Consider the following 26556-nt stretch of genomic DNA (forward strand, 5'->3'; position numbering starts at 1 on the left):
TAAATGTCATGTGACAGTCAGATGTTTCCGACTCCACAGGGACTCAATTGGCCAATTAGGGCAGAAACAATCAATCTGGCAACCGACGATCCATCCTTCCCTGTACACTACAGCAGAGAGAGAGAGAGCAGGAGGGATCGTGTGTGTGTGTGTGTGTGTGTGTGTGTGTGTATTCCGTTGGCTCGTGCTCGTTGTCGGGTTGAGCGTCGCTCCCCGTTAAAACCGTAGAAACCCAGGAGAAAGGCAGGAGAAAGGCAGGAGAAAGGCAGGCAGCACACAGGAGGATCTCCAGCCCTCTAATTCGGGGTTTTTATTTATTTGTGCACCGCGTCATCAGACAATAGAATTAACAGAAATAAACATAAATTATCCGACCTGCAGTTACACACTGATCTCGGTACTGTGCGCGAGACTGAGATTTTATTCCGTCTTTCTTCATTAATAAAAAAGCAGAGGAGGAAAAAAGGAAGCACAACGTTCTGAGTGAGTAAACAGCCCAATTTTCATTAATGCATGCTGTCTGTGTGTGTGTGTGTGTGTGTGTGTGTGTGTGCGCGCGCGTGTGAGCTGCTAGATTAATAAACATGCAATAATACAATGATGTCGATGGTGAGCGCGCGCTGATTTTTCTCCTTTGAAGCACATTGTTGTTTACTGAGATCATGACATGGTGTGTGTGTGTGTGTGTGTGTGTGTGTGTGTGTGTGTGTGTGTTAATACGCGTGTGCACGCCCATGGTGATGGTGATGATATACATTCTCGGCTGGGTGGGAGGCTCCAATATGGCCGTGTGTGTGTGTGTGTGTGTGTGTGTGTGTGTGTGTTGTTATTGTCCCCTTGACTTGATACAGGTAGGATTGTCTCCTCTTTTCTGCGCATGTTTTAAGTGGAATGATATTAAACAGGGACGTTTGTTGGTCCTCTTAAAGAAATCTTCAGTTTTCCTGAAAAGTAATTACATTAAATTCATTTGTCTCGTGTGTACCTGCATGTCTTCAGTACACGTGATAGAGTTAAGCAAAGAAAGTGTGAGAAGAAATTATAGAAATATTTTCAGAAATGGTCTGGACATAAGTGTTGGTGCCCCAGAAAAGATTCTGTTTATCTGGATAACAGTGATATTTGTTTTATTTCATTGATATCACACACACACACACACACACACACACACACACACAAATATATATTGTGAAGAAGTTTATGGTCTGTACGACTGAAATCCCCCGGATATGAGCACGAGAATAGAATTGACTTTGGATTGAGCAGAAAGAGTGAATAGAAAACAGTGAGTAGAAAACAGCCAAAGAAAAGAGAAAGAAGGATTGAGATACAAGAGGAAAAGAGATACAAGCTGAACTGAAGGTCAAGGTACACCAGAGTCTGATCAGCTCAGATCCAGGAGCATTCCAGAGAAAGAAAATCTTCCACTGCAATTTACTAAAATTGAGACTAACAAGCTATAGTACATTGGAGAGATGAGCCAGAACTGGAGATTTGGGGTAAATCTCGTTAGCTTGAGGAGCTGAAGGCCTCTACAGAGAGGCTCAGGTATGGTGAGGAGCTGCTTTACTGTGTCTGCACCTTTAATCTGTGAAGGACAAAATTAATTCTCAAGACTCTGGAGGAATTCTGGACTAAAACTGTTCTCAACGCAGTCAAGAACAGCTTCAAACTAAAAACACTGATCTGAACATCTACAGAAACATGCAGTCAGGAGAAGAAACCTGAGCTGAATAAGTGCAATAAAGCTTTTAGTGTGTTAATGGTGTGTTATTGTCATAACCCCTCACCCAGATCTCTTCCTGTCTCTATCAGAGAGCTGCAGCTGATAATCAGAGTTCCACTCCAGAGTCACTGACCCAAACCTGTCCTGCTGTATACTTCACTCTAAACCTCACTTTACACCTCGCTTTACACCTCACTCTAAACCTCACTTTACACCTCTCTCTAAACCTCACTTTACACCTCACTCTAAACCTCACTTTACACCTCTCTCTAAACCTCACTTTACACCTCTCTCTAAACCTCACTTTACACCTCACTCTAAACCTCACTTTACACCTCTCTCTAAACCTCACTTTAAACCTCTCTCTAAACCTCACTTTACACCTCACTTTACACCTCACTCTAAACCTCACTTTACACCTCACTTTATACCTCTCTCTAAACCTCACTTTACACCTCGCTTTACATCTCACTTTACACCTCACTCTAAACCTCACTTTACACCTCACTTTACACCTCACTCTAAACCTCACTTTACACCTCACTTTATACCTCTCTCTAAACCTCACTTTACACCTCACTTTACATCTCACTTTACACCTCACTTTACACCTCACTTTACACCTCACTTTACACCTCACTCTAAACCTCACTTTACACCTCACTTTATACCTCTCTCTAAACCTCACTTTACACCTCACTCTAAACCTCACTTTACACCTCGCTTTACATCTCACTTTACACCTCACTTTACAACTCACTTTACATCTCACTTTACACCTCACTTTACACCTCACTTTACAACTCACTTTACACCTTGCTCTAAATCTCGCTTGCAAACATGTATAACACAAATCACAGAAATATCTGATATTTTAATAATTATTATTTAAAATAATGATATTTTGGTCGTGCCAACTCACAAACAGAGATATGTTATAAATATGTGGATAATGCGAGCTGTAAAGTTTCTGTATTTCAGTAAACACACATCAGGTGCTGAGGTTCCTCCCATGTGCTTCTGCCTTCATCCTTCAGGTTTATTATCTGGACACGTCACAGAAGAGAAATTTCTCCTCTCGTTATCATACACACTGGATGTTCTCACAATCCTCCCAGTCTTTCATTCTTACACAGCTGTAAATCTGGTAGTTTCATATTCTGGAGTTGTTCAGAGTTCTGTAGCTGTGATACAGTTTAACAGCAAATTTGTTGATGATGATGATGATGATGATGATGATGATCAGCTATAACAGACAGGAAGTGTTTCCGTGTAAACAGTCAGCAGTGTTCATCACAGTGATGATTCCTCAGAACGTGTGATCGCTCTCCACTTCTCTGAAATCATGCTTTTCCCCAGCAGCCGTGTTTTAAACAGAAAAGTTCTTTCTCTGTGGTTCAGAGCTGAACCTCACTAACACATACCACATTGTACTGAACTCGACCTTCTTCTGAATTTATGCTTAACCTCATTTTTTAACTTAACACTGACACTTTGTAGGAATCTTTACTCGCCTCAGTTTTGTAACTTTCCACTTTTCCCACAGTTCAGGATCAGTTCACAGTCCAGTCCAAACGTACGAGTGTCAGATCCTCAGATATCAAACCATTATAACATTTTTATAATAAGACATTTCTGCTGTATGATGTTTTGTTCCCTGAGACACATACAGTAGGTATCAGTTTTTCCTCATGACAAGGTCCATCATGCTGTAGAAGGCATTGTTCATCACCAAACTGTTCTTGGGAGAAGTTGCTTTCAGACAAAATTGTGAGTGAGGCTTCTCCCTTGTCTGAGACACGACCCCACACATGAAAGGTCTCAGGATGCTTTACAGTTGGCACCACACACGACTGATGGTAGCGCTCACCTTTTCTTCTCTGGTCAAGATTTTTTCTGGATCAGAAAGGTGATTCAATTTTTCAGAAAACAATCCCTGATGTTATTCCTGGAGAGAACCGGTGAATATTCAGATGCACTCACCTTCCTGCTGCCCTTCCTAAACACGCTCTGCACTGGTGGCACCTCGATCCCACAGCTGAACCAACTTTAGGGGATGGTCCTGGCACTTGCTGGACTTTCCTGCACACCCTGAAGCCTTTTTCACAACAACTGAACCTCTCTCCTTGAAGTTCTTGATGATCTAATAAACTGATGTTTTAGATAAATTTTCTCAGCAGCAAAATCCTTTCCTTTTGTACAAAGCATGTTTCCTTGCAGGTTACCATGGTAACCAGAGGAAGTACAATGATTTCAAGCACCACGCCCCTTTTAAAGCTTCCAGTCTGTTATTCTAACTTAATCAGCATGAAAGGGTGATGTCCAGCCTTGTCCTGGCCAACACTCTCACCAGTGTTAATGAGAGAATCACTAACATGATATCAGATGCTCTTTATGTAGCAGAGCTGAAATGCAGTGGAAATGTTTTATTTTTTAAGTTTCATGGCAAAGAGGGATTTTACAATTAATTGCATTTAATCTGATCACTTTTCATAACATTCTGGAGTAAATGCTAATTGTCATCATAACAACTGAGGCAGCAGACTTGGTGAAGATTATTATTCGAGTCATTCCCAGAACCTTTGGACAGAGCTGTACACATGGAGAAGATTTAAAAACTGAAAAATAGATTTTCTATTGAAAATATTGAAAAAAGATTAATCCACTTCAGACTTTCTCGTCAGGGTGGAGGTGGATGTGGAGTTTATTCCCAGAACAGTGTGTAGTATGCAGGACTACACTCAAATTCCTAAGATCTGAATCTCCATCTGAAGTGAACGTCATTCATTCATTTACAGTCAAATAACTTTTTAGCAATTTGCAAAGACTGTGTGTGATGTGGGCAGACTGGATAGCTGGTGGGGTGGTGAGGTGGTAATGTGGTGAGGTAGTGATGTGGTGGTGTGGTAGGGTGGTGATGAGGTGGTGGTGAGGTGGTGGTGAGGTGGTAATGTGGTGGTGTGGTAAGGTGGTGATGTGGTGAGGTGGGGAGGTGGTGATGAGGTGGTGGTGAGGTGGTAATGTGGTGGTGTGGTAAGGTGGTGATGTGGTGAGGTGGGGAGGTGGTGATGAGGTGGTGGTGAGGTGGTAATGTGGTGGTGTGGTAAGGTGGTGATGTGGTGAGGTGGGGAGGTGGTGATGAGGTGGTGGTGAGGTGGTAATGTGGTGGTGTGGTAAGGTGGTGATGTGGTGGTGTGGTAGGGTGGTAGGGTGGTGATGAGGTGGTGGTGAGGTGGTAATGTGGTGAGGTAGTGATGTGGTGGTGTGGTAGGGTGGTGATGAGGTGGTGGTGAGGTGGTGGTGAGGTGGTAATGTGGTGGTGTGGTAAGGTGGTGATGTGGTGGTGTGGTAGGGTGGTAGGGTGGTGATGAGGTGGTGGTGAGGTGGTAATGTGGTGAGGTAGTGATGTGGTGGTGTGGTAGGGTGGTGATGAGGTGGTGGTGAGGTGGTGGTGAGGTGGTAATGTGGTGGTGTGGTAAGGTGGTGATGTGGTGAGGTTGTGATGTGGTGATGATGTGGTGGTGGTGATGTAGTGAGGTGGTGAGCAGTTTATTAACCTGTTTTATAACCAGATGATTCTTTACTGATTTTTAGTGACCTATTATAATATTTCCATTTAAATTTAATACAATTAGTAAACGTAGCTAAAATGTTAGGCTACAAACTAATTAGTGACGGCAGCATAAAGATGTCCCTCACAGAGTTATCACGTGAGAAAGAACAGAATGTTATCACATCAAATGGAAATACATTTTATTTCAGTTTATTACTTATTACTCGTTCCTTATCAGTGTCTTATCCATCGCTTCTTGGTGGAGGTCTGGTATTTCCACCAATCACAAGTAAGGCTGGTGGTGATGTCATCAGATTGCAGCTTCCTGTAGTCTGTTAGCCGTGTTTATACCCAAGAAGAGAATAAAGAAGGTTTTATTTTCAGGTTTGTGGAGCACGAGGAGTGTAAAAATAGCAAACCAGTGTGATCAATGAGAGATGGGTCACCATGACAACCCTGCTGTAAACACACACACACACACACACACACACACACACACAGGGTTAAGGTTATTGTCATTATTACAAAACAATATACAGCTATAATTATTTTAATCTCTTGTCCCCCTGCCTGAAGAAGATAAATAACATCATATCAATTTAAAATTAGAAAGTAAACAGGAAGTGATGTGGACTTCAGTTTGATGCTCAACGTTAAACATGAAGTGTGAAGTGAGTTTATGTCTCTGCAGAACTGTAGGCTTCCTTCAGGTTCAGTGTCTGGAATCAATTTACACTGGAATGCAGTGGACCTTTAACAGTGCCTGAGATTTACACACCAAACACACACACACACACACACACACACACACACACACACACACACACAGTAATACCTGATTTTTATTCAGATTTTTATGAAACCACAAAGAAGTGTAAACTCCTCTGTCCTGAAGATGTGGACAACGTTAAGTTCCGGCTTCACCACTGACTGAGACACAGAGCTCACACCGGAGACTCCTTCATCACATCATACACACACACACACACACACACACACACATCTCCTTACACTGGAGACTCCTTCACCACATCATACACACACATTACCTTACTTTAAGAAAACTTCACTGTGGTGATGAAAAAGATGGTAAAGGAAGAAACCTTGAGAGGAACCTGACTCAAAGGGAACCCATCCTCATGTAGTTGTCCTCAAAGACCACATAGAGTTGGCATCTCCTCTTAGAATGTCCGAAAACTGGAAGTCCAACTGGAGCTGGTACATCTCTAGATGCCTCAGGATCCTCATATGGTTGGTCTCATCTCAGTGAAGGTCCAAAATCTTCATGACATGAATCTCTTGCTCTTTCTGTACTGATCTGATGGAAACCACAACTGGCTCATCATCGTCGTCATCATCATCACTCACACACACACAATATCCTACATAAGGATTGAGTCTATTGAGACTAATGCACAGATTCAGCTCTGTGTGTGTTTGTGTGTTTGTGTATATGTATGTGTGTTTGTGGGTGTGTGTGTGTGAATCAGATCTGATTCTGGAACGTCTGACCTGATGTTTGTGTTGTTTTTTCTTTGCAGGATGTCGGAGGCTCTGACACAACAGGAGAAACTACAGGCCATCGCTGTAAGTACACATACACACACACAGACACACAGAGCCAAGTCTCACACACACACACAGACCCACACACACACACACACACACACACACACACAGTATCAGTGAAATGGGTGTGTCCTCTGTACCTTTCAGTCTCAGTGAAGTGTGTAAAGTATGTGTGTATAAATGTGTGTTTGAATGTGTGTAACACATATTTGTCAGCAGTTGTGATCTCTTTAATGAGTTGCAACCCTTCATTTTCTCATACAAAATGCTTTTAAATGTGTGTGTGTGTGTGTGTGTGTGTGTGTCAGGAGAAGAGGAAGAAGCAGGCTGAAATAGAGAATAAGAGGAGACAGCTGGAGGATGAACGCAGACAACTACAACACTTAAAGGTACGAGAATCTATGACTGTGTGTGTGTGTGTGTGTGTGTGTTTGTGTGTGACTTGGCTCTGTGTGTGTGTGTGTTTGTGTAAGACTCAACTCTGTGTGTGTATTTCAGAGCAGTGATTATGTCCATTAATAACTCTCTATCATGATAATCAGTGTTCATGTTTCTCGTCTCGTCAGAGCAGAAGGGGCGGAGTTTGAGGGTGTGGTTTTCCCAGAAGCCTCAGCTGGAGATGCTTTGTGAACGTTCATTTAATTATGTGTTTATAAATTCAGAGTTAACTCTGAGATTAATAACCTTGTGTGTGTGTGTGTGTGTGTGTGTGTGTGTGTGTGTGTGTGTGTGTGTGTGTTTTTACCTGCTATTGTCTTTCTGCTGTGGAACAGTGGAGTCTGTATTTCTGGCCGAGTGTTCAGACCCACACTCCACCCCTCTGGGCCACCAGAGTAATGTGTAATGATGATGTCATTGGACACAGTGCCAGAACAGGCTGTAAAAGAGAGAAAGACAAAATACGATGAGAAAAAGAAGGAGGAGGAGGAAAGAAAACATGCAGCAGGTGGAGAGAGAGAGAGAAAAAAGAAAGAAAGAAGGGGGGGTGTAATAAGGGAAACAGGGACAGAGATAAGAGACTGGTCTGTGCTGTATCTAATGTCACAGCTCTGTGTGTGTGTGTGTGTGTGTGTGTGTGTGTGTGTGTGTTGGTGTGTGTGTTGGTGTGTGTGTGTGTGTGGTGACACTGATTACGTGTCTATTTCAATCCATGTGTGAGAGAGAAGAAACACAGAGCAAAGAAAGAGAGAACAAAAAAATAGGAGTAAAGAAGAGAACAGAGCGAAATAATCACATACAACTGAGTTCTGAGTCCTGAGACCTGAGTCCTGAGTTCTGAGTTCTGAGACCTGAGACCTGAGTTCTGAGTTCTGAGACCTGAGACCTGAGTTCTGAGACCTGAGACCTGAGTCCTGAGTTCTGAGTCCTGAGTTCTGAGTCCTCAGTTTTTAGTTCTGAGTCCTGAGACCTGAGTCCTGAGACCTGAGTCCTGAGACCTGAGTCCTGAGTTCTGAGTTCTGAGTCCTGAGACCTGAGTCCTGAGACCTGAGTCCTGGTTGGTCATCAGGTGTTGATTCATTCTCTCTAACAGCAGCTCTGACTGTAGCTCAGGTTTATATTAATGTACTGACTCTGATACCTTCTCGTTTCTATAGTAACAGATCAACCAAACTAAGGAGACAGTGTTTCTCTGAGAAGCGTCAGTGTAATCCTCACTCAGACAGGATGTTGTGAAAATAGTGAATTGTCCACTAGAGCACTGGTGCTCTCAGTCTGGCTCCTGCTGCAACGTTTCCTCTTTATCATCATCATCATCATCATCATCTAGTGTGTAAGGTGCATTAGTGTAATGTCCTAAAGTGATAAACTAATGGTTCACTAATGGCCACGTGTTTCCAAATGTCTGAGAGCTAATCAATGAAAGAGAGAGCGAGAGAGAGAGAGATTGGACATTACATTAATGTCCAATAGATCAGACACATTACTGGTCCTGATCCCTCACATTCTTCTGTGTACTTCACGCTCTAGTTCTCTTCTCTACTTCTCTGTTTCTTTGACATTTTCATTCATTCTTTCTTGGTTTATTGTTTTTTTTTCTTCTCTTTTTTATTTCTCCTTTTTTATTCTTTGTGGCTGTTGATGATGTTCTGTTGTGGCTGTGCAGTCGAAGGCTCTAAGGGAGCGGTGGTTGTTGGATGGTGCGCCCTCTAGCGGAGAAAATGAGTTTCAGAGACAGCTGCAGGAAGACGAGGCTAAAACCAGGGGACTGGAGCAGAGTGTTCTCAGGTGGGTTCCTCATCCCATTATTGATCCGTGTTCTTGTTAAAGACACATGATGGAGGTTTAAAGCTTCGGCCTGTGGTCGATGTTATATTGTTAAAAAGAGCCGAAGGACGAGCAACTTCTCGGACCTACACACATAAATAATTTACACTGACGACTGATCCATGTGTGTTCACTGCAGTGCTGGATTAGCATTTTAGTCTACTGACTATATAAATATTTGATTATCACTTAGATTGTTTTATTATTTATCCACTACAGACTGCAAAAACAAGCCGGATATAGTCCCAGGATCACAGAGAATAAGTGTTAGGTTTAAAGTCCAGAAAAGTGAAAGTGAAATCTTTTAGCAGTTAAAGAGGAGAATTTTGTCATTTGTGCTTAAAGAAAATGCACCAGAACAAATTAAAGAAACTCTGAAGCCCTGAAGACGGGATTAGTTTTTCATGTCCTGGAGTATTTAGTGTGAATCTGTGTCAGTGTTTGTGTACAGACCGTTGTGTATGTTCTGTTCTGTACACCGATGTCATAATAACTCCAGGAACTGAACCGATCCTGTCTGAAGTGTCACTAAAGCTTATGTGAAGCTTTTCTGCAGGAAATCTTTTCTATTTTTTATCCCATCACATCAGAATCGAGGCTTTAAAACTCAGAACAATGAAACATGTTGCTTGTGCAGTGTTATGCCATGTGCACAAGTGTGTTATTACATCAGTAATGATTATGTGTTGGTGTAATGTGGTGAAGGTTGGAGCAGGAGATCGAGGAGCTCGAGACTGGAGTCCCTGAGTCTAAATCCACCGGAGACGTAAACGTAAGTGTTTAATCATTAGATTTTGAGAAAGACAAAGATTAACATGATATTAAAAAAAGTTTACAGCAAATTAGTTATTAATGAATAATCACCATCATTTTAGCTAAAAAAGGAATATTTGTAAAAAGAGTAATAATTAATTAATTTATTAATTATTGTCATAATTTTATTCTGTGTTGGTGTGAAGTTGTTGATTGTTGCATTAACACCAGATCATTTTACGTAAAACATGATTGTGTTTCCTCTTACAGACATCTGATGGCCCCGGGAAAGGTATTTAACTTTTTTTTTTTTTTTCCAGTAATATCTTATTTATTTATTTATTTATTTATTTATGTATTTATACATACATACATAAGATGTATCACAAAAGAAAAGTAATTTTTAATTCAGGTTCTTTATGAGTTTTCAGTGTGTTTAAATAATAAACATTGATTAAACATAAATAAGAAAGTAATCACGTATTTAAAAAAAAATAAGTTTAGCAAAAGGCAAAAAAACAGGAATATTTTGTCAGATTTTTTGTTGTTATTCTCTTATCCAGGTTTCACACAAAAACACAAAAAAAATCTAAGCTATAACTTATACAGTGGTTTAAAAACCTACTGGAAATAAATAAGAGCTTTGAACTTTTTTTCCAGATATTCAGCTTCAACTTTGAGCACAAACAACTTGATCAAATTTTTAATAAAAAGTCGTTCTTGTTCTTTCACTGGAACGATTTTTCTAGTCAGCATGTAGCCTTTAAGTCATTTATAAACAGTCAGAGTGGAAATAAGACAGAATCTTCCAGAGCATTCAGCACTTCAGATGTGTTAGTAATTTAGTCATAAAATCTCATTTATTTAACCAAAACATGAACACCACACATATAATAACTGAGGCTAAAGAAATCTTCTACAGAGAAGTTTGTAAGTCTCGGTAACCATGGAAACAAGACAGTCCTATCTCGAGCATCAACATTTATAGTATAAACTGAATATATTTACAGCATTTAGTAGACGCCCCTTATATCCAGAGCGACTTACATTTTTATCCCATTTTTATACAGCTGAGCAATTGAGGGTTAAGGGCCTTGCTCAGGGGCCCAGCAGTGGGAACCTTGTGGACGTAAGAATCGAACTCACAAGCTTCCGATTGGTAGCCCAACACCTTAACCACTAGGCTACCACATCATTTACCTGAAATGTGTTTCAAAAATGTCTCTATTTTTAAAAACTTCCACTGAATTTACACTTTGACACATTGACTTTACACATTTACACACACTGACGTACTTGTAACACACTGTTAGCACTGTGAAAATTGGGCATCAGACATTGTGATTGTTGGAGTTAAACAGAGACCATGGAAAACATTAGGACTTTTGATATACTCGAGGTAAGATAATCTGATCACGTACCTTTTTCCTTCTGTTCCAGTGGAGAACGGCGTCCCTAAAACCAGACAGGTGACAGGCATCGAGGCGAAGCTGGAATGCACAAATTTAGATGCAAAAGCCATTGAGAACGCGAGTGCGGACCACCCGGTCACCATGGTGTTCATGGGCTACAAAAACGTAGAGGATGAGGACGAGACCAAGAAAGTGCTGGGCATCGAGGATGCTGTGAAGGCTGAGTTCGTTGTCATTGAGGACAGCGAAAACAAAGTGGCGACAGAGGATGGAAAGAATGAAGAGAAAGCTCCCTTGAACGGTGCCCCTTCCAGTCCAGAGGACAAGAAACAGGACGAGGCCACAAACGGAGACGAGTCGAAACAGGACGAGGTCAAGAAAGAAAAGCAGCCTTGCAAGTGCTGCACTGTCATGTGAGCATGGGGGGCCAAAACTTTTACTCAAAATAAATACTAAATATTACAAAAAAAAATACAAAATCCAGAGAGGAGCTGCTGACAATGCAGTAATTCATATAAATATTGGAAAAAATTACAATGAACATGAAAAACATATCATTAACCCTATCGCTATTTTTTCCGACGAGTTTTGTTAGCATTAGTGATGACGTCACTAATGACATCACTGCTGACATCATTATTAAAGTTATCATTAATAACTTTAATATTATTTTAATATTACATTACTTTAGATTACTTTAATCATTATTAGCAATGTTGATAGTGCTAACTCAGATGGTCTTGTGTTAGCATCTATAATATTCCATAACACATAGAACCATAGCATAATTATTTTTACACTAACTTAAATCTTTTATATGAATAACACAGAAGTGTGTTAAACATAGAGATGTAGATTCATCTGAAACATCAAAATGAGAAAGAACAGACACAGAATGGCTAAAGTTACTATCTAATTTCACTTAGCATCAGTGTGACCACATGTCTTATGAATGCGATAATGCTAACATTTTTATCCTAATGATAACATTACTGGCATCACTGTAACTGCCACAGCACCACACACTCTATCTTTTATGTCATATATTATCTTTTATATGGACATTGTAAAGGTGCAGTAGCCATGGAAACGATACAGACCCATCAAGAACATTAACATTTACCCCAAATGTGTTGGACAAATACTAAAGAAAAGATTCTGAATGACTAAAATTAGACTAAAATACATTAAGCATTAACCAGTAATTCAGTTGTTAATGACAAGCATGAAGTCAGGAGAATTATAAATACCACAAAAGTAGGTTATTTGGTTGGCTAGAATTTACGTAATAACGTCCGTGATTAATGAGATAATGATTATAATAATTTATTTATGTATATATATATAATATATATTAGCAATATTAACATTAGATAATAATGTTAGCATTGTGATTTTTTTCACTTGATGTTATTACTGCAGTGTGGCTGCACTTCCTCTGTGTGTTTGTATTTATATACATGTAATGTATTTGTAGGTATGTTGTTCAGTTTGTACTTCTTTTTTATTTCTATTGATATTTTTCTATATTTCTGTCTTGACATTTCTAAATATATTATAAATATAAACTTATATTTTCATTATGTAATCTTATGTGCTTATGGAGGGACAGAAGGGTGGAGTTTGGAATCATTTCACTTATTTTATTTTTAAACATGAATATTAATTACATCTCAATATGAATATTTCTCACTCTTAGTGTTTCTAATCTATAATTTTATTATCTATAAGATCTGAATATTATATTACAGAATTATTATGTTTTTATTATGTATGTATCCTGTGTGTTATTTCATGTTTTTTCATCTCAGACCACTGTGAGGATGTAGAACACACACACACACACACAAACACATACACACATACACACACACATAATTACACACACACATACACACACATATTCACACACACAAACACTTACACACACATACTCACACACACAAACACACACGTACACATGCACATACATACACATACACACACACAAACATATACACACATACACATACTTACACACATACACATACATAAACAAACACACACATACACATACTCACACACGTGCACATACATACACACACACGTGCACACAAACATATACACACACATACACATACTCACACACACGCACACACACACACAACACAAATGTGATGCATTGTTAATTATGGGTAATGACACATACATCAAATAAAGTATCTCTAAATAAAAATTCTGTTTTCACAATAAAACACTGTTTTCTCCCGTGTCTAAAACCACAACCCCTATTCACTATGTAGTGTACATAAACACCGTCATCAGTCCACTGTGGGTGTGTCCCAAACTCTTCCCATCAGGACTGGTTTTAGTTCTAAAGTTGGAACTGGACTTCCGTTCGTGTCACTGTGATGTTTTTGGTTCTGTTTGTGTGAAATATGGAACCTTGTCGTTTGTTCTCACTGTTTCCTGCTGTGGTCAAAGTGCTTGATTCAGGAAAAAACACAAATAAAGACTGTTGTGTTATGATGGCTGCTGTTATTCATGTTCATTTAAAAACACTATGAATACAGAGAAATAACACCACTACATACGTACACATAACAACAAAAACCTTCCACACAGTCACACACTCATCTGTTTGTTCTACAGGCAATGATACACTTCTGGATGTTTGTGCTCCCACAAAAAAAGTTATATAAAGATTAAATTTGAATATAATTAGAGACTTTAACATGCCCCTCCCACTACATCTGCGAAAACAGTGTACCTTGTCCTGAATTTGCATACTGGAAACTGATTGGCTCCTGCATTTAATGATACCAAAGCAACATAAACAATTTGTCATAATTTTAGAATAACTTTCATAATACAGTCATAATTTTCAGATTCCTGTTTGTCTTTAGTGACTTATTTTACTGTTTAAAACTGTTCAGTACCTTATTTTATATTTGACTGCTAATCAAGTTTTTTTATCAGAAAACACACTTTAATTATTTTTTTATTTTAAATATTTAGAGTATTTATGTTTTTTTAATAATATGAGTTATTTTAAGTTATTTACTGACATCCACAGTTTAGTACATATTTTATTATTCACATCATCACAGGTTAGAAACTAATACTGCATAAAGATTTAAAGTCTGAACTTAGAATTACTTTTCAATTCCCGGCTCCTTCGAGCTACACAGTGGGGAAAGAACACAGCCATGACCTTTAACTCTAGTGTTCTTAGGTTTATAATGTATTAACTAGTAGGCTGTATTGTCTCTGTTATAAACTGATTGGCCTATAGTACAATAAATTCATTTAAAGTAGTAAAGTAATGTTTTATTTCCTGCTGAAGGTGTGTCTGTGTGTGTGTGTGTGTGTGTGTGTGTGTGTGTGTGTGTGTGTGTGTGTGTTTGTGTATGTGTGTGTCTGTCTGTCTTTGTCTGTGTGTATGTATGTCTGTGTGTGTGTATTTCTGTGTGTGTGTATGTCTGTGTGTATTTCTGTGTGTGTGTATTTCTGTGTGTGTATCTCTGTGTGTGTATTTCTGTGTGTATTTCTGTGTGTGTGTATCTCTGTGTGTGTGTCTGTGTGTATGTATGTCTGTGTGTGTGTATCTCTGTGTGTGTATGTCTGTGTGTATTTCTGTGTGTGTGTGTATCTCTGTGTGTGTATGTCTGTATTTCTGTGTGTGTGTATCTCTGTGTGTGTATGTCTGTGTGTATTTCTGTGTCTGTGTGTATCTCTGTGTGTGTATGTCTGTGTGTATTTCTGTGTCTGTGTGTATTTCTGTGTGTGTGTCTGTGTGTGTGTGTGTATTTCTGTGTGTGTATCTCTGTGTGTGTATGTCTGTGTGTATTTCTGTGTGTGTATCTCTGTGTGTGTATGTCTGTGTGTATTTCTGTGTGTGTGTGTGTGTATTTCTGTGTGTGTATCTCTGTGTGTGTATGTCTGTGTGTATTTCTGTGTCTGTGTGTATCTCTGTGTGTGTATGTCTGTGTGTATTTCTGTGTCTGTGTGTATCTCTGTGTGTATTTCTGTGTGTGTGTCTGTGTGTGTGTGTGTGTGTGTATTTCTGTGTGTGTATCTCTGTGTGTGTATGTCTGTGTGTATTTCTGTGTGTGTCTGTGTGTGTGTGTGTGTGTGTGTATTTCTGTGTGTGTATCTCTGTGTGTATTTCTGTGTCTGTGTGTTGAAACCTTTTCTTCTTTTCTTCTGACCTTTAGTAATAGTACACAGCATAAATACAAATGTTTATTCTCTTTTCAGTGCTTAAAGAAAAACTCTAAAATATATTATAGAATTGGAAACACGGTGTTTTTATGTTCCACACTGTAGACATTGTCAGTGTGAGTTAAGTCTCTAAACTGAACTTTAGTCTGAAAAGTTTTTAGGCCACCTTTTTTAAGAGTGACATCCACTTTGGCCAATCACACTGACAGACTCTGTCTTAGTTCCCGCCCATAATCATGTTTTTGACTAATCACATCGCCCGGTGGCGGCTGTCCGCCATTTTGTGAGTCTATAAAGGATTGTAGTGAGTGTGGTTAACGCTCCACAAAGCTGACGGTGCCATGGACGGGTAAGTGCTGAGGCGTTTAGACACGTTAAAGTGTCTGGGGATACACGCGCTTTTCATTATTACCACTTCGCCTTTTTAATTCGCACTGTACTGATGTATAAATGCGCTGATAGAATGTCAGTGTAAAACATTGTAACAAGCTAGCAACATGTCCGGGGTAACGTTAGTGCTGTTAAATCCTACCTGTATTCTAACAAGTCCCGCCCCCTGTCCTGTGACTGGTTCGTTACGTTGGAACAGCAAATACCAGCAGGATTAGCCGCGAGGGCGGGATATTACTGTCCAATCAGTGCGCAGGATTCAGGGTTTGTCGGAATACAGGCGGACATCAGTAACGCGGAAGCGACACGATTCGCAAGTTTGTACATCAGCAACCAACTTGTTGAAGATTCATGTTAATATATTAGTTTAAGATCAGTGTTGAACTTAGAGAACGTAAATGAACTCGTTAACTTGAAGTGTTTAACCGAACATTAAGTCTGAAGTCTGAGTTTGTTGTTCTGGATTAAATTAGCACGCTAACTGTCCTGAGCTGCTAAAGCTAAGTTTAAACACCAGTTTACCTCAGGTTCCCCTTGATTACACACCAGTTTACCTCAGGTTCCCCCTTGATTACACACCAGTTTACCTCAGGTTCCCCCTTGATTACACACCAGTTTACCTCAGGTTCCCCCTTGATTACACACCAGTTTACCTCAGGTTCCCCTTGATTACACACCAGTTTACCTCAGGTTCCCCCTTGATTACACACCAGTTTACCTCAGGTTCCCCCTTGATTACACACCAGTTTACCTCAGGTTCCCCCTTGATTACACACCAGTTTACCTCAGGTTCCCCCTTGATTACACACCAGTTTACCTCAGGTTCCCCTTTGATTAAACACCAGTTTACCTCAGGTTCCCCTTTGATTAAACACCAGTTTACCTCAGGTTCCCCCTTGATTACACACCAGTTTACCTCAGGTTCCCCCTTGATTACACACCAGTTTACCTCAGGTTCCCCTTTGATTACACACCAGTTTACCTCAGGTTCCCCCTTGATTACACACCAGTTTACCTCAGGTTCCCCTTTGATTAAACACCAGTTTACCTCAGGTTCCCCCTTGATTACACACCAGTTTACCTCAGGTTTCCCCTTTGATTAAACACCAGTTTACCTCAGGTTCCCCCTTGATTACACACCAGTTTACCTCAGGTTCCCCCTTGATTACACACCAGTTTACCTCAGGTTCCCCCTTGATTACACACCAGTTTACCTCAGGTTCCCCCTTGATTACACACCAGTTTACCTCAGGTTCCCCCTTGATTACACACCAGTTTACCTCAGGTTCCCCCTTGATTACACACCAGTTTACCTCAGGTTTCCCCTTGATTACACACCAGTTTACCTCAGGTTTCCCCTTGATTACACACCAGTTTACCTCAGGTTTCCCCTTGATTACACACAGTTAACTTTCCACCTTTCAGTTTATTCTGAAACCTCATGTTAATTCCTCTCCTCATAAACTATTATTATTAGTTATTACTATTATTACTTGATTATGATCTTTATGATTAACACATTCTGCTTTAAAACTCAGGGTAAATCTTTTAGTACATTTTACACACCTTTAAACAGTTGAAGTCAAAGTCCATGTTTTAACTCCATTATTGTTAAAGCATTTGTTTCTTGATCTACATCATGATGGATAAATGTGGGACATTTATAATGTTAACCTTTTTACGTTCTTTAATAAAAGCTTTATTTTTTATTTTATTAAAAAAATTTTGTCCTAAAAATGAGACATGTGGTGGCCGGGGCGTGGTGGCCGGGGCGTGGTGGCCGGGGCGTGGTGGCCGGGGCGTGGTGGCCGGGGCGTGGTGGCCGGGGCGTGGTGGCCGGGGCGTGGTGGCCGGGGCCTACAGCCTTGAGCAGGAGGGTGTTTGTATGAATCTTTATCAATGTTATCGTTTCTGAGGGTTAATAAATAAAACTTCAAAGAAAGCAAACTTATTTTTCTTACTTAAGAATGAGATTGAGGTTGTGGCTGTTTATTGTGCACTAATTAATATTAATGAAGTGCTCATTAATATTCAGAAATGTTAATGTCATGGGTTTTTATTTTTTGCATGTTGTCTAAGTTCTCCTTCAGTTCAAATCAAGTCATTGGTTATTGATCACTGACAGCGTCCCGCTCGCCCCGCCCTACTCATCATCTGATGTTGCTATGGCAACCGGTATGCCTGCGAGCTGAGGAGTGAATCAGTTTGGTTCAGTAAAATGTGCTTTGTGCAGTCTGAGACTCAGAATACAGAAGTTATTCGTTCTGGAGTGCACTGTTTTACTGAGATATGTAATGTTTATTAACGATGTGTTTACCTTATCTGTTTTTGCAGACGTTTAGAGACGGATTTGTATCCTCTGGGATCCAGTTACATCACTGACATTGAGTGAGTTACACAGCTTCAGTAGTTAAAGTTTAACTATTAAGGGGGGGGGGGGGGTTCCTTGATTGTGTGTACATGTAGAAACAGTGTTTGATCGCTCTTCCGCTTTATTTCCTTTCTTACAGCGGTGTCCATGATATAACAGTCGGCACAAAGGTACGTCCTGACACTTCATTACAGCTTCTATAGCTCAGAGTTTATTACAGGATTGTTCTCCAGTTATGATCTCATTCACCAGCTTTAGTCCGGCTCTGTGTTTAAGTGTAGTACAAAGAAAATAAAAGCATGTTCAAGGGTTATAAACGTCTTGAGTGCAAAAGTAGTAGAGCAGCGAGAGAGAGGGGGAGAAAAAGGGGCGTCGGCTTCCTGCTTCTGCTTTCTGTCTTCTGTCAAATAGGGAAAATAAATAAAGTCTATAAAGGCAGCAGGGAGCAACATTCCTCAGAGCTGAGGAGATCCAGCTCTCGCGCTCTCTCGCACACGCTCTCGCGTCATATCCCTCACTGGCTCACACTCATTGTTCAGGTTCAGTTGTTTCCTTCCTCTGAGGAGTTCAGCTTGTTTTCTGCTTCACTACGAGAGATGAAAGAAAATCATCCCTTGACTTGTGGACACGTCTACAGTACACCGTGTACATCAGTGTTTAGGTTTTTAATAAATACATTAACATTTCTAAATAAACTAAAATTCACTTTTAACAAAAGTGTTTTAACAAGAGAATAATAAATACATATAAAGTCATTAAACTAATCATTTTAAATAAATGAATAAATGCAAACGCATTTTGTTCTAAATAAAATAACCACCTCAGAAAAGCTTTATTACTTAGAGATACAATTCAAAATTAAGAAAATAAAATGTAAACAAAATCAAATTAAGGTATTAATGTATTAAAAAAAAAAGCTAGCTAAATAATATAGAACGAGGAGAACAGCATCGTTACTACCATCAGATGATCAAATGAATATATAAACATCCTCACCAGGTAACTGGTGTGATGAGGAACAGACGAGTGTTTATCCTTTGTTACAGTAATAAACTAATAAACACAACAGATGTGATGATGCTGCTGGAGAGGAAAGTCTCCTGTTCATCACATCATGTGACCAAACAGACTCTCACCATCATACAGTACTGAGACACGGGCTGGTGTGGGTCGGTCTGGGTGTCTGTCTGTCTGTGTGTATAAATGTCCGTCCCCTTCCACAGAACACGTCCGTCATTAAACCTTAGTTATTGATATTGATTTCATCATTTTAATAATTTCATTGGTTTGTGTCTTTAAATGTTTTATATAAGATTGTTTAAGCAATTTATTCTTTATTTTAGCTGTTTGGTGGCGTGTAATCTTGTCTTTTAACCTAATATTAAGCTATTTGTTATCTTTTAGTTTTTAGTTTAGTTGGTTTATCTGTCAGTATTTTGTTTGCTCTTTAAACAAGCTATATTTAATCGCTGGGGTAGTTTTATTTATCTAGTTTAACATTTTTAATGAAGGTGTTTTGTGTTTTCAGAGGGGATCTGACGAACTCTTTACCTCCTGTGTCTCTAACGGTCCCTATATCATGAGCTCAGGGGCAGGTGTGTATATTACTGCACTTTCACTTTAGTAAGACTTTTACACTGCTGTCTTTATCACAATAAGAGTCTCTAGAGAATAAAAGTGGGCGTGTCCTCAAGCCTTTTACTACATTTATCTAAACGAGCTGCCTGAATTACCGAATCCGTTATTAAGGATTTTTATTATTAATTAAACTGGTTAATGTAAGTGTGAGGATGTAAAATTCAGTCCTGGTTCTTTGCGTGTCTCCAGCAAACGGTAACGACAGTAAGAAGTTTAAAGGGGACATCAGGAGTCCGGGCGTCCCCTCTCGAGTCGTCCACGTCAGAAAGTTACCCAGCGACATCAACGAGGCCGAGGTGATCTCATTAGGACTTCCCTTTGGCAAAGTGACCAACCTGCTGATGCTCAAAGGCAAAAACCAGGTGGGTTTGTACACGTGCTTGTGCCGGTCATAAGGGAAGTGTCAGCCAGTGAGCGAGAAATGGCTAAGACTAAACACTGAGCTCTGTCCTGACTGTGAGGTGTCTAAATGTGTGGTCTGTAATTCTCAGGCTTTTCTGGAGATGAACACGGAGGAGTCTGCTCAGACCATGGTGAACTATTACTCCTCCGTCACACCGGTCATACGAAATCATCCCGTCTTCGTGCAGTACTCCAACCACAAGGAGCTGAAAACTGACAACTCACCCAACCAAGTGGTACATCATTAACACACCTTTTGACACCTCTCACCTGTGGCTGTGTCCCAAACCACAAAGTTCACTGTATAGCACCAAACACAATCACATGCTAATACACAGACCACCTCAGTGCTCCATTCTGGGTGTGTCCCAAACCACATACCATCTCCCTAGTGGCCCAAACATTTTTGGCCTTAATCTATTGGTTGCTGCCATGTTTTTGGCCCCACCCTTTTGTCTATTGGCTGTGTTTGGCTCTGGCTCTTTGAGCTTCTTTGTGTCATTCTGCTGCATTTCTGATTAGAAGCATGTGTTAATGTAGTTTACATTGCTGTTGGCGTGTTAACACTGTGTTAATGGCGTGTTGTAGCGTGCTCAGGCGGCCCTACAGGCAGTGAATGCTGTTCAGACGGCCAGCGTGCCACTCAGCAGTGTGGATGCAGGAGGAGCTGGAAGCCATAGTCCTGTACTGAGGGTGATTGTGGAGAACCTGTTCTACCCAGTCACTCTGGATGTCCTGCACCAGGTAACTGCTCACCTGTTCTGAGCTTTAGTGACTGATCAGACTCACTGTAGGTTAGGACTCATTCTTTTTTTCTTCATTTTGGAGTAGATCTTCTCGAAGTTTGGTACGGTGCTGAAGATCATCACGTTTACCAAAAACAACCAGTTCCAGGCTCTGGTTCAGTACTCTGATGCCATGACTGCTCAGCATGCCAAGCTGGTGAGAAAATAACACTGTGTAATGCATGGGCTGTGATGTGATGAGCTCTAAACACAGAACTCTTCCTCACCAGTGACACACACGGTACACATCTGTAAAGCCACATCTGGATTTCTGTGAATGTTTTTTTTCTTCCTCCCCCCCTCCAGTCTTTGGATGGACAGAACATCTATAATGCCTGCTGTACACTGCGCATCAGCTTCTCCAAACTCACCAGCCTGAACGTCAAGTACAACAACGATAAGAGCAGAGACTACACTCGGCCCGACCTGCCCACGGGGGACGGCCCGTCTTCGCTCGATCAGCAGACCATCGCCACCACCGCCTTCAGTAAGGACTTCAGGGCAGGGTTGTGTACTCCATATCACTGTGGTCCAGCTATTGAATGGAGGATTCAGAGTACAGTGATGTTTACATTTACATTTATGCCCTTGTCCAGAGCGGCTAACACTTTCAGTATCAGTGGCAGCTTGGTGGAGCTGGGATTCAAACTTACTAAGCTACCAACCTCATTATAATGTATATTATTAATTCATTATTTCTCTGTCTGTCTGTCTCTCTCTCTCTCTCTCTCTCTCTCTCTCTCTCTCTCTCTCTCTCTCTCTCTCTCTGTCTCTCTCTCTGTCTCTGTCTCTCTCTCTCTCTCTCTCTCTCTCTCTCTCTCTCTCTCTCTCTCTGTCTCTCTCTCTCTCTCTCTCTCTGTCTCTCTCTCTCTCTCTCTGTCTCTCTCTCTGTCTCTGTCTCTCTCTCTCTGTCTCTCTCTCTCTCTCTGTCTCTCTCTCTCTCTCTCTCTCTGTCTCTCTCTCTCTCTCTCTCTGTCTCTCTCTCTCTCTCTCTCTCTGTCTCTCTCTCTCTCTCTCTCTCTGTCTCTCTCTCTCTCTCTCTCTCTGTCTCTCTCTCTGTCTCTCTCTCTCTCTGTCTGTCTCTCTCTGTCTGTCTCTCTCTCTTTCTCTCTCTGTCTGTCTCTCTCTCTTTCTCAGGCCCTGGTTTAATCTCTGCAGCTCCTTTTGGGAGCAGTCACGGGTTCCCTCCAGCGTTCACTCTCCAGCAGGCAGCAGGTCAGATTACACCGTACACGTGCTATCAGAGCTCTAATCTTGTTATTCACATCCAGTGCATTTCGGTGAAGCTGAACACGGGTTCCATGTTGTAAATAAAGATGGAGAAAGGGCGTTATGTTATATCTCTTTGTGTTCTTGGTTTTCCGTCCTCAGGTTTGTCTCTTGCTGGTATTCCCAGTGCGTTGGCGTCTCTCGGCGTTCCGGCTGCCGGTCGACTCTCCCTGACCGGCCTCAACACCACAACACACACTGTCCTGCTTGTCAGTAACCTTAACCCTGAGGTGTGTGTGGTGTAATTTTATAGATGTATAAGTAACGTAGCTAAGATAAATCACTTAGTATTTCACTGATTAGTTATTTAGTAAATGAGTTTCTGCAGTATTAATGATTTTTGTCTGTAAAGCTGACGTGTTGAGGTTTTGACCATGAGCCGTGTTTCAGTTGTAGAATTTTGTCTCTTTGCCTTTTCCTGTGTTTCATTGTTAATCTGTTTCTCATCTTTTTCTCTTAGTGAAAGTATTTAATTTTAGTGACTTCTGCAACACTGTGTGTACTCACCTGACCTTCTGTTTTGTTTTTTTCTTCCTTCTCCCTCTCCCCCTCTCTCTCTCTCTCTCTCTCTCTCTCTCTCTCTCTCTCTCTCTCTCTCTCTCTCTCTCTCTCTCTCTCTCTCTCTCTCTCTCTCTCTCTCTCTCTCTCTCTCTCATATCCTGGCTTTTTTTTTTTTTTTTTTTCTCCCCCCCATTGACGACGAACGACAAACCCACATTTGTTCTCTCCTGGATTTTTTTCTCCTTCTTTTACGTTCTTCTGTTTGGATCTGCGGAAATGTTGAACCTGCACTTCTCCGATCTTTCTCCCTTCCCTTCCTCCCTCGCTGCCTTCCTCTGCTGTTTCTAAAGAGCGTTACGCCCCAATGCCTCTTTATTCTTTTCGGTATGTTATCACTGGCATCTCCTTCTTTTTGTGTTTCATATTTATAACCGTTCTGTCTCTATCTTCACCAGTCAGCTTCAGGCAGCTGCACACATACAGGATGGGCTGAAGTTAGCAGATTAGCACGTTGGCAACAAAATGCAGCATTTCCACTTTTATTAGACGTTAAACGTATTTCTCTTTGGGTCTCAAGGAGTTTATTCAGGAATTGGAAAGTGCAATTTTTAAAAAAATATTAAGTCGATTTCAAACAGTTTATATGTTAAGTTTAGTTGGCGTGTGTGAAAGTATATGCTCTCGCACCTAATCTCTCATAAACTAGAGAATGATTTTCATAGTATTTCATATAGTTATAATTCAGGTCTCTTGAGTAATTTGGGATGAAGCCACAGCTCTAAACCTGTAGCTAACGGTGTTTGAGTAACTACATGTGCCCTGGGTAGTGACGCCACATCTCTAGTGTGCAGAAGGAACATTTAGATCTTCCTGGCTTCATAGTAAACTCCATGCTAGGCGTCTGCATGTCTCACGTATTGTTTATTTGCATGTTGTAAATCAGATCACATAATCAGCTGTAGACCATCTCGTTATTTAGATCTCCTGTTCATCAGGGCTGAGTTACAGACAGGATGTAGAGCAGAATTATTTAATCAGTCCCTGAGTTGTAGAATTATTATAGAATTAGAGATTTCGTCAGTGTTCTGTTTTAGCGCATGTTGTCACCGAATTCCACTGATTTCAGCTGTGTGTGTGTGCGTGCGTCTGTTGAAGGTGTGTATGGCGACGTGATGAGGGTGAAGATTCTCTTCAATAAGAAAGAGAACGCTCTGGTGCAGATGGCAGACGGAACACAAGCACAGCTCGGTAAATACGACCTTAAACTACAGGCTGGAAATTTTCTGTTTACATCACTGGAGCGAGTTATGGAGGGTGGGAACAAGATGAGGGGATGGAGAGATGGAGCTGGAAAGAGATAAAGGGAGGAAGGATGAGATGAAGAGAGATAAAGCATACTGTATGTATGGGGTGAATGGAGGGTGGAGTATTGAGAGAGAGAGAGATAGAAGAAAAGTATAGGGATAGATAGTGAGTGAGGATGAGAAATAGAGCAAGATGACTTGTATGGATGGAGGACTAGAGACTAACTAACTGTGTGTGTGTCAGCGATGAGTTATCTGAATGGACAGAAGCTGCATGGGAAGCCTCTGCGTGTGACTCTGTCCAAACACACCACAGTGCAGCTTCCCAGAGAGGGACATGAGGACCAGGGACTCACTAAAGACTTCTCCACCTCTCCTCTTCACCGCTTCAAAAAGCCTGGCTCCAAGAACTACTCCAACATCTTCCCTCCATCCTCTACCCTGCACCTGTCCAACATTCCGTAAGTCTCCACCATCCGTCTGTCCCAAGCGAGGTTGATATTTTACTATGTAATTAATGTAGTGTAGATCTGATGGTTACTGATGCGTGCTATAAATCTAAACTGTGTGTGTGTACACAGACCCTCTGTTAGTGAAGATGATCTTAAAGGACTGTTCAGAAGTTCAGGAGCCACAGTGAAAGCCTTCAAGTTTTTCCAGTACGTTCTCTTCCTCACACACTCACCCACTGCTCCTAAAACTTTACTAACTCATCCTTTTAATATCTGTACATATGTAATTGTTCTCTAGTTCTGTCCTGTTTCATCTATTTAGTTGTAAAGCACACCTGTGTCCCCTTTCCTCCTGTTCTCTCAGGAAAGACCACAAGATGGCGCTGATTCAGCTGGGCTCAGTGGAGGAGGCCATTGAGTCGCTGATCGAGTTCCACAATCACAATCTGGGCGAGAACCATCACCTCCGTGTGTCCTTCTCCAAATCCACCATCTGAGACCCTCACCGGGTTTTACACACACACACACACACACACACACACACACAAAATGCATTTTCTTATTATCTGCACACAGACCTGAAAAACCCAATATTTTAATTTGGGTTTAATTTGTAATCTCACGTTTTCTTAAACTTTCTGGTGCAAAAAAATATTTGTTTTGTTTTATTATTATGTATATATATATATACACACATATACATATACATATATATTAGTTTTTCTATTGGGGATTCTGGGTTTTTTTTTTTTTTTTTTTTTCTTCGCAATCGTAGATGCTGCCTGGTTCACACTTGGTGCCTACAATCACACGAACACACAACACACACACAATCCCTAAAATTTTTTAAATGTCCCACTCATAAACGTCATCATTTCTGCCTTTAAAAACAGTGCCTTATATGGTCACTTCCTGTTGGACCGTAATTCTGTTTTATAACACACTTGAGCTTTGGGTTTTCGAGTGTAGACTTTTCAGGTTTATAAAAGAACAGATTTGGGTTTGAGGGTTATTTCTTATTTGACTCCCAGAGCAGAAATGCATCCTTATTTCCATGTTTCTCAGATATTTTACTATAAACGATGTGTAGAATGTAGCGGCTTATAATCATCTGAATCGGGGTGGAAACTCTGAAGACTTTCAATCTAGTTGTTTTTGTGATGAGAAACATGGCATTTGATTATGAAGCAGGTTAATTTGAATATTCGTATCATTCTTCTTGTGGTATAAAGAATCTTCTATATTCCAAAAAAAAACAAAGCTAGAACTTTGTCTTCTGGGGAACATCAGAGTGAAGATTCATCACTTCAGGGCTTTTGATATTGTTGATAGCGGAACCTTTTTGGTCGTATGTTAATTATGCAGATTAGTCTCTAGGACACGCCCCTCGTTAGCATATATCTGCATATTAGAGCCATGTTGGGGCTTTTTGATTAGTTTTTGTGCTCTAACAATCTTTACATCACGGATACAGACGAAGGAGAGGAATTGGATTTTTGGGGCAATTTTTGTATAATAGGAGAAATCTGTATCTTTAGAAAAAGCAGGTTTAAGTGCCTCAGAGTCTGCCAAGTGATTTATTATTGATTTAATGAGTTCATATTAGTCTGATATCAGAACTTCAGACAGTTCACAGGATGTTTGTAAATTAAAGACATTCAGCTTTAATTGTGGTTAATTTGCATATTAATCCCAGGTAGGTTTTTTTACTCAGCTGTCTAGACGTATCTGGGATTCACGTCATCAGTTTAAACTTTCTCTTTTTTCCTCATTTAAAGCAGTTTATTTACATATTGGGTCTCGTCCCGTGATTTCTTTTGGTCCTTAATTTGTTTTGGGTGTTCGTGATAATTTTGCATATTAATCCTGGGCAGATTGTGTGATGAGGATGAGGACGGCTCGGTCGCTCGCACCGCCGGGAGGAATTATTTTGGTTGATCTAAAATAAAATGTCAGAGTTGGT

The 26556-nt window shown here is 40.5% G+C and overlaps 2 protein-coding genes across 2 annotated transcripts in view; both read left to right on the forward strand.

The window, feature by feature from the left end:
- Positions 1 to 229: 229 nt before the first annotated feature.
- Positions 230 to 13786, forward strand: palm1b (paralemmin 1b). The gene is made up of 7 exons (XM_060888722.1): positions 230 to 483; positions 6821 to 6866; positions 7157 to 7237; positions 8953 to 9074; positions 9819 to 9885; positions 10137 to 10158; positions 11307 to 13786. Exons 2-7 carry the CDS (start codon positions 6822 to 6824, stop codon positions 11693 to 11695), a joined length of 726 nt encoding a protein of 241 aa, XP_060744705.1. The 5' UTR covers positions 230 to 483; position 6821; the 3' UTR covers positions 11696 to 13786.
- Positions 13787 to 15755: 1969 nt separating this feature from the next.
- ptbp1a (polypyrimidine tract binding protein 1a) overlaps positions 15756 to 26556 on the forward strand; it is a 12086-nt gene continuing 1285 nt past the window's right edge. Inside the window, exons 1-16 of the mRNA XM_060887635.1 lie at positions 15756 to 15830; positions 18206 to 18259; positions 18382 to 18412; positions 19771 to 19837; positions 20070 to 20242; positions 20372 to 20518; positions 20871 to 21026; positions 21114 to 21224; positions 21374 to 21554; positions 22205 to 22282; positions 22439 to 22566; positions 23188 to 23221; positions 23993 to 24085; positions 24386 to 24602; positions 24723 to 24800; positions 24958 to 26556. The exon at positions 24958 to 26556 is cut by the window's right edge and continues 1285 nt beyond it. Coding sequence (XP_060743618.1) covers positions 15823 to 15830; positions 18206 to 18259; positions 18382 to 18412; positions 19771 to 19837; positions 20070 to 20242; positions 20372 to 20518; positions 20871 to 21026; positions 21114 to 21224; positions 21374 to 21554; positions 22205 to 22282; positions 22439 to 22566; positions 23188 to 23221; positions 23993 to 24085; positions 24386 to 24602; positions 24723 to 24800; positions 24958 to 25090 — 1689 coding nt within the window. The 5' untranslated portion in view covers positions 15756 to 15822 and the 3' untranslated portion in view covers positions 25091 to 26556. The remainder of the gene's footprint in view (positions 15831 to 18205; positions 18260 to 18381; positions 18413 to 19770; positions 19838 to 20069; positions 20243 to 20371; positions 20519 to 20870; positions 21027 to 21113; positions 21225 to 21373; positions 21555 to 22204; positions 22283 to 22438; positions 22567 to 23187; positions 23222 to 23992; positions 24086 to 24385; positions 24603 to 24722; positions 24801 to 24957) is intronic.

The sequence above is a fragment of the Tachysurus vachellii genome, chromosome 15 (genome assembly GCF_030014155.1).
Source record: "Tachysurus vachellii isolate PV-2020 chromosome 15, HZAU_Pvac_v1, whole genome shotgun sequence".
Classification (NCBI taxonomy): Eukaryota; Metazoa; Chordata; class Actinopteri; order Siluriformes; family Bagridae; genus Tachysurus; species Tachysurus vachellii.

What these genes read in the sequence shown, in the direction of transcription:
- palm1b (XM_060888722.1), top strand. Translation starts at nt 6,822, where the DNA reads ATGTCGGAGGCTCTGACACAACAGGAGAAACTACAGGCCATCGCT. An exon ending in GACAACTACAACACTTAAAG is followed by an intron (nt 7,238 to 8,952) that starts GTACGAGAATCT and finishes GTGGCTGTGCAG; the next exon opens with TCGAAGGCTCTAAGGGAGCG. An exon ending in CTGGAGCAGAGTGTTCTCAG is followed by an intron (nt 9,075 to 9,818) that starts GTGGGTTCCTCA and finishes AATGTGGTGAAG; the next exon opens with GTTGGAGCAGGAGATCGAGG.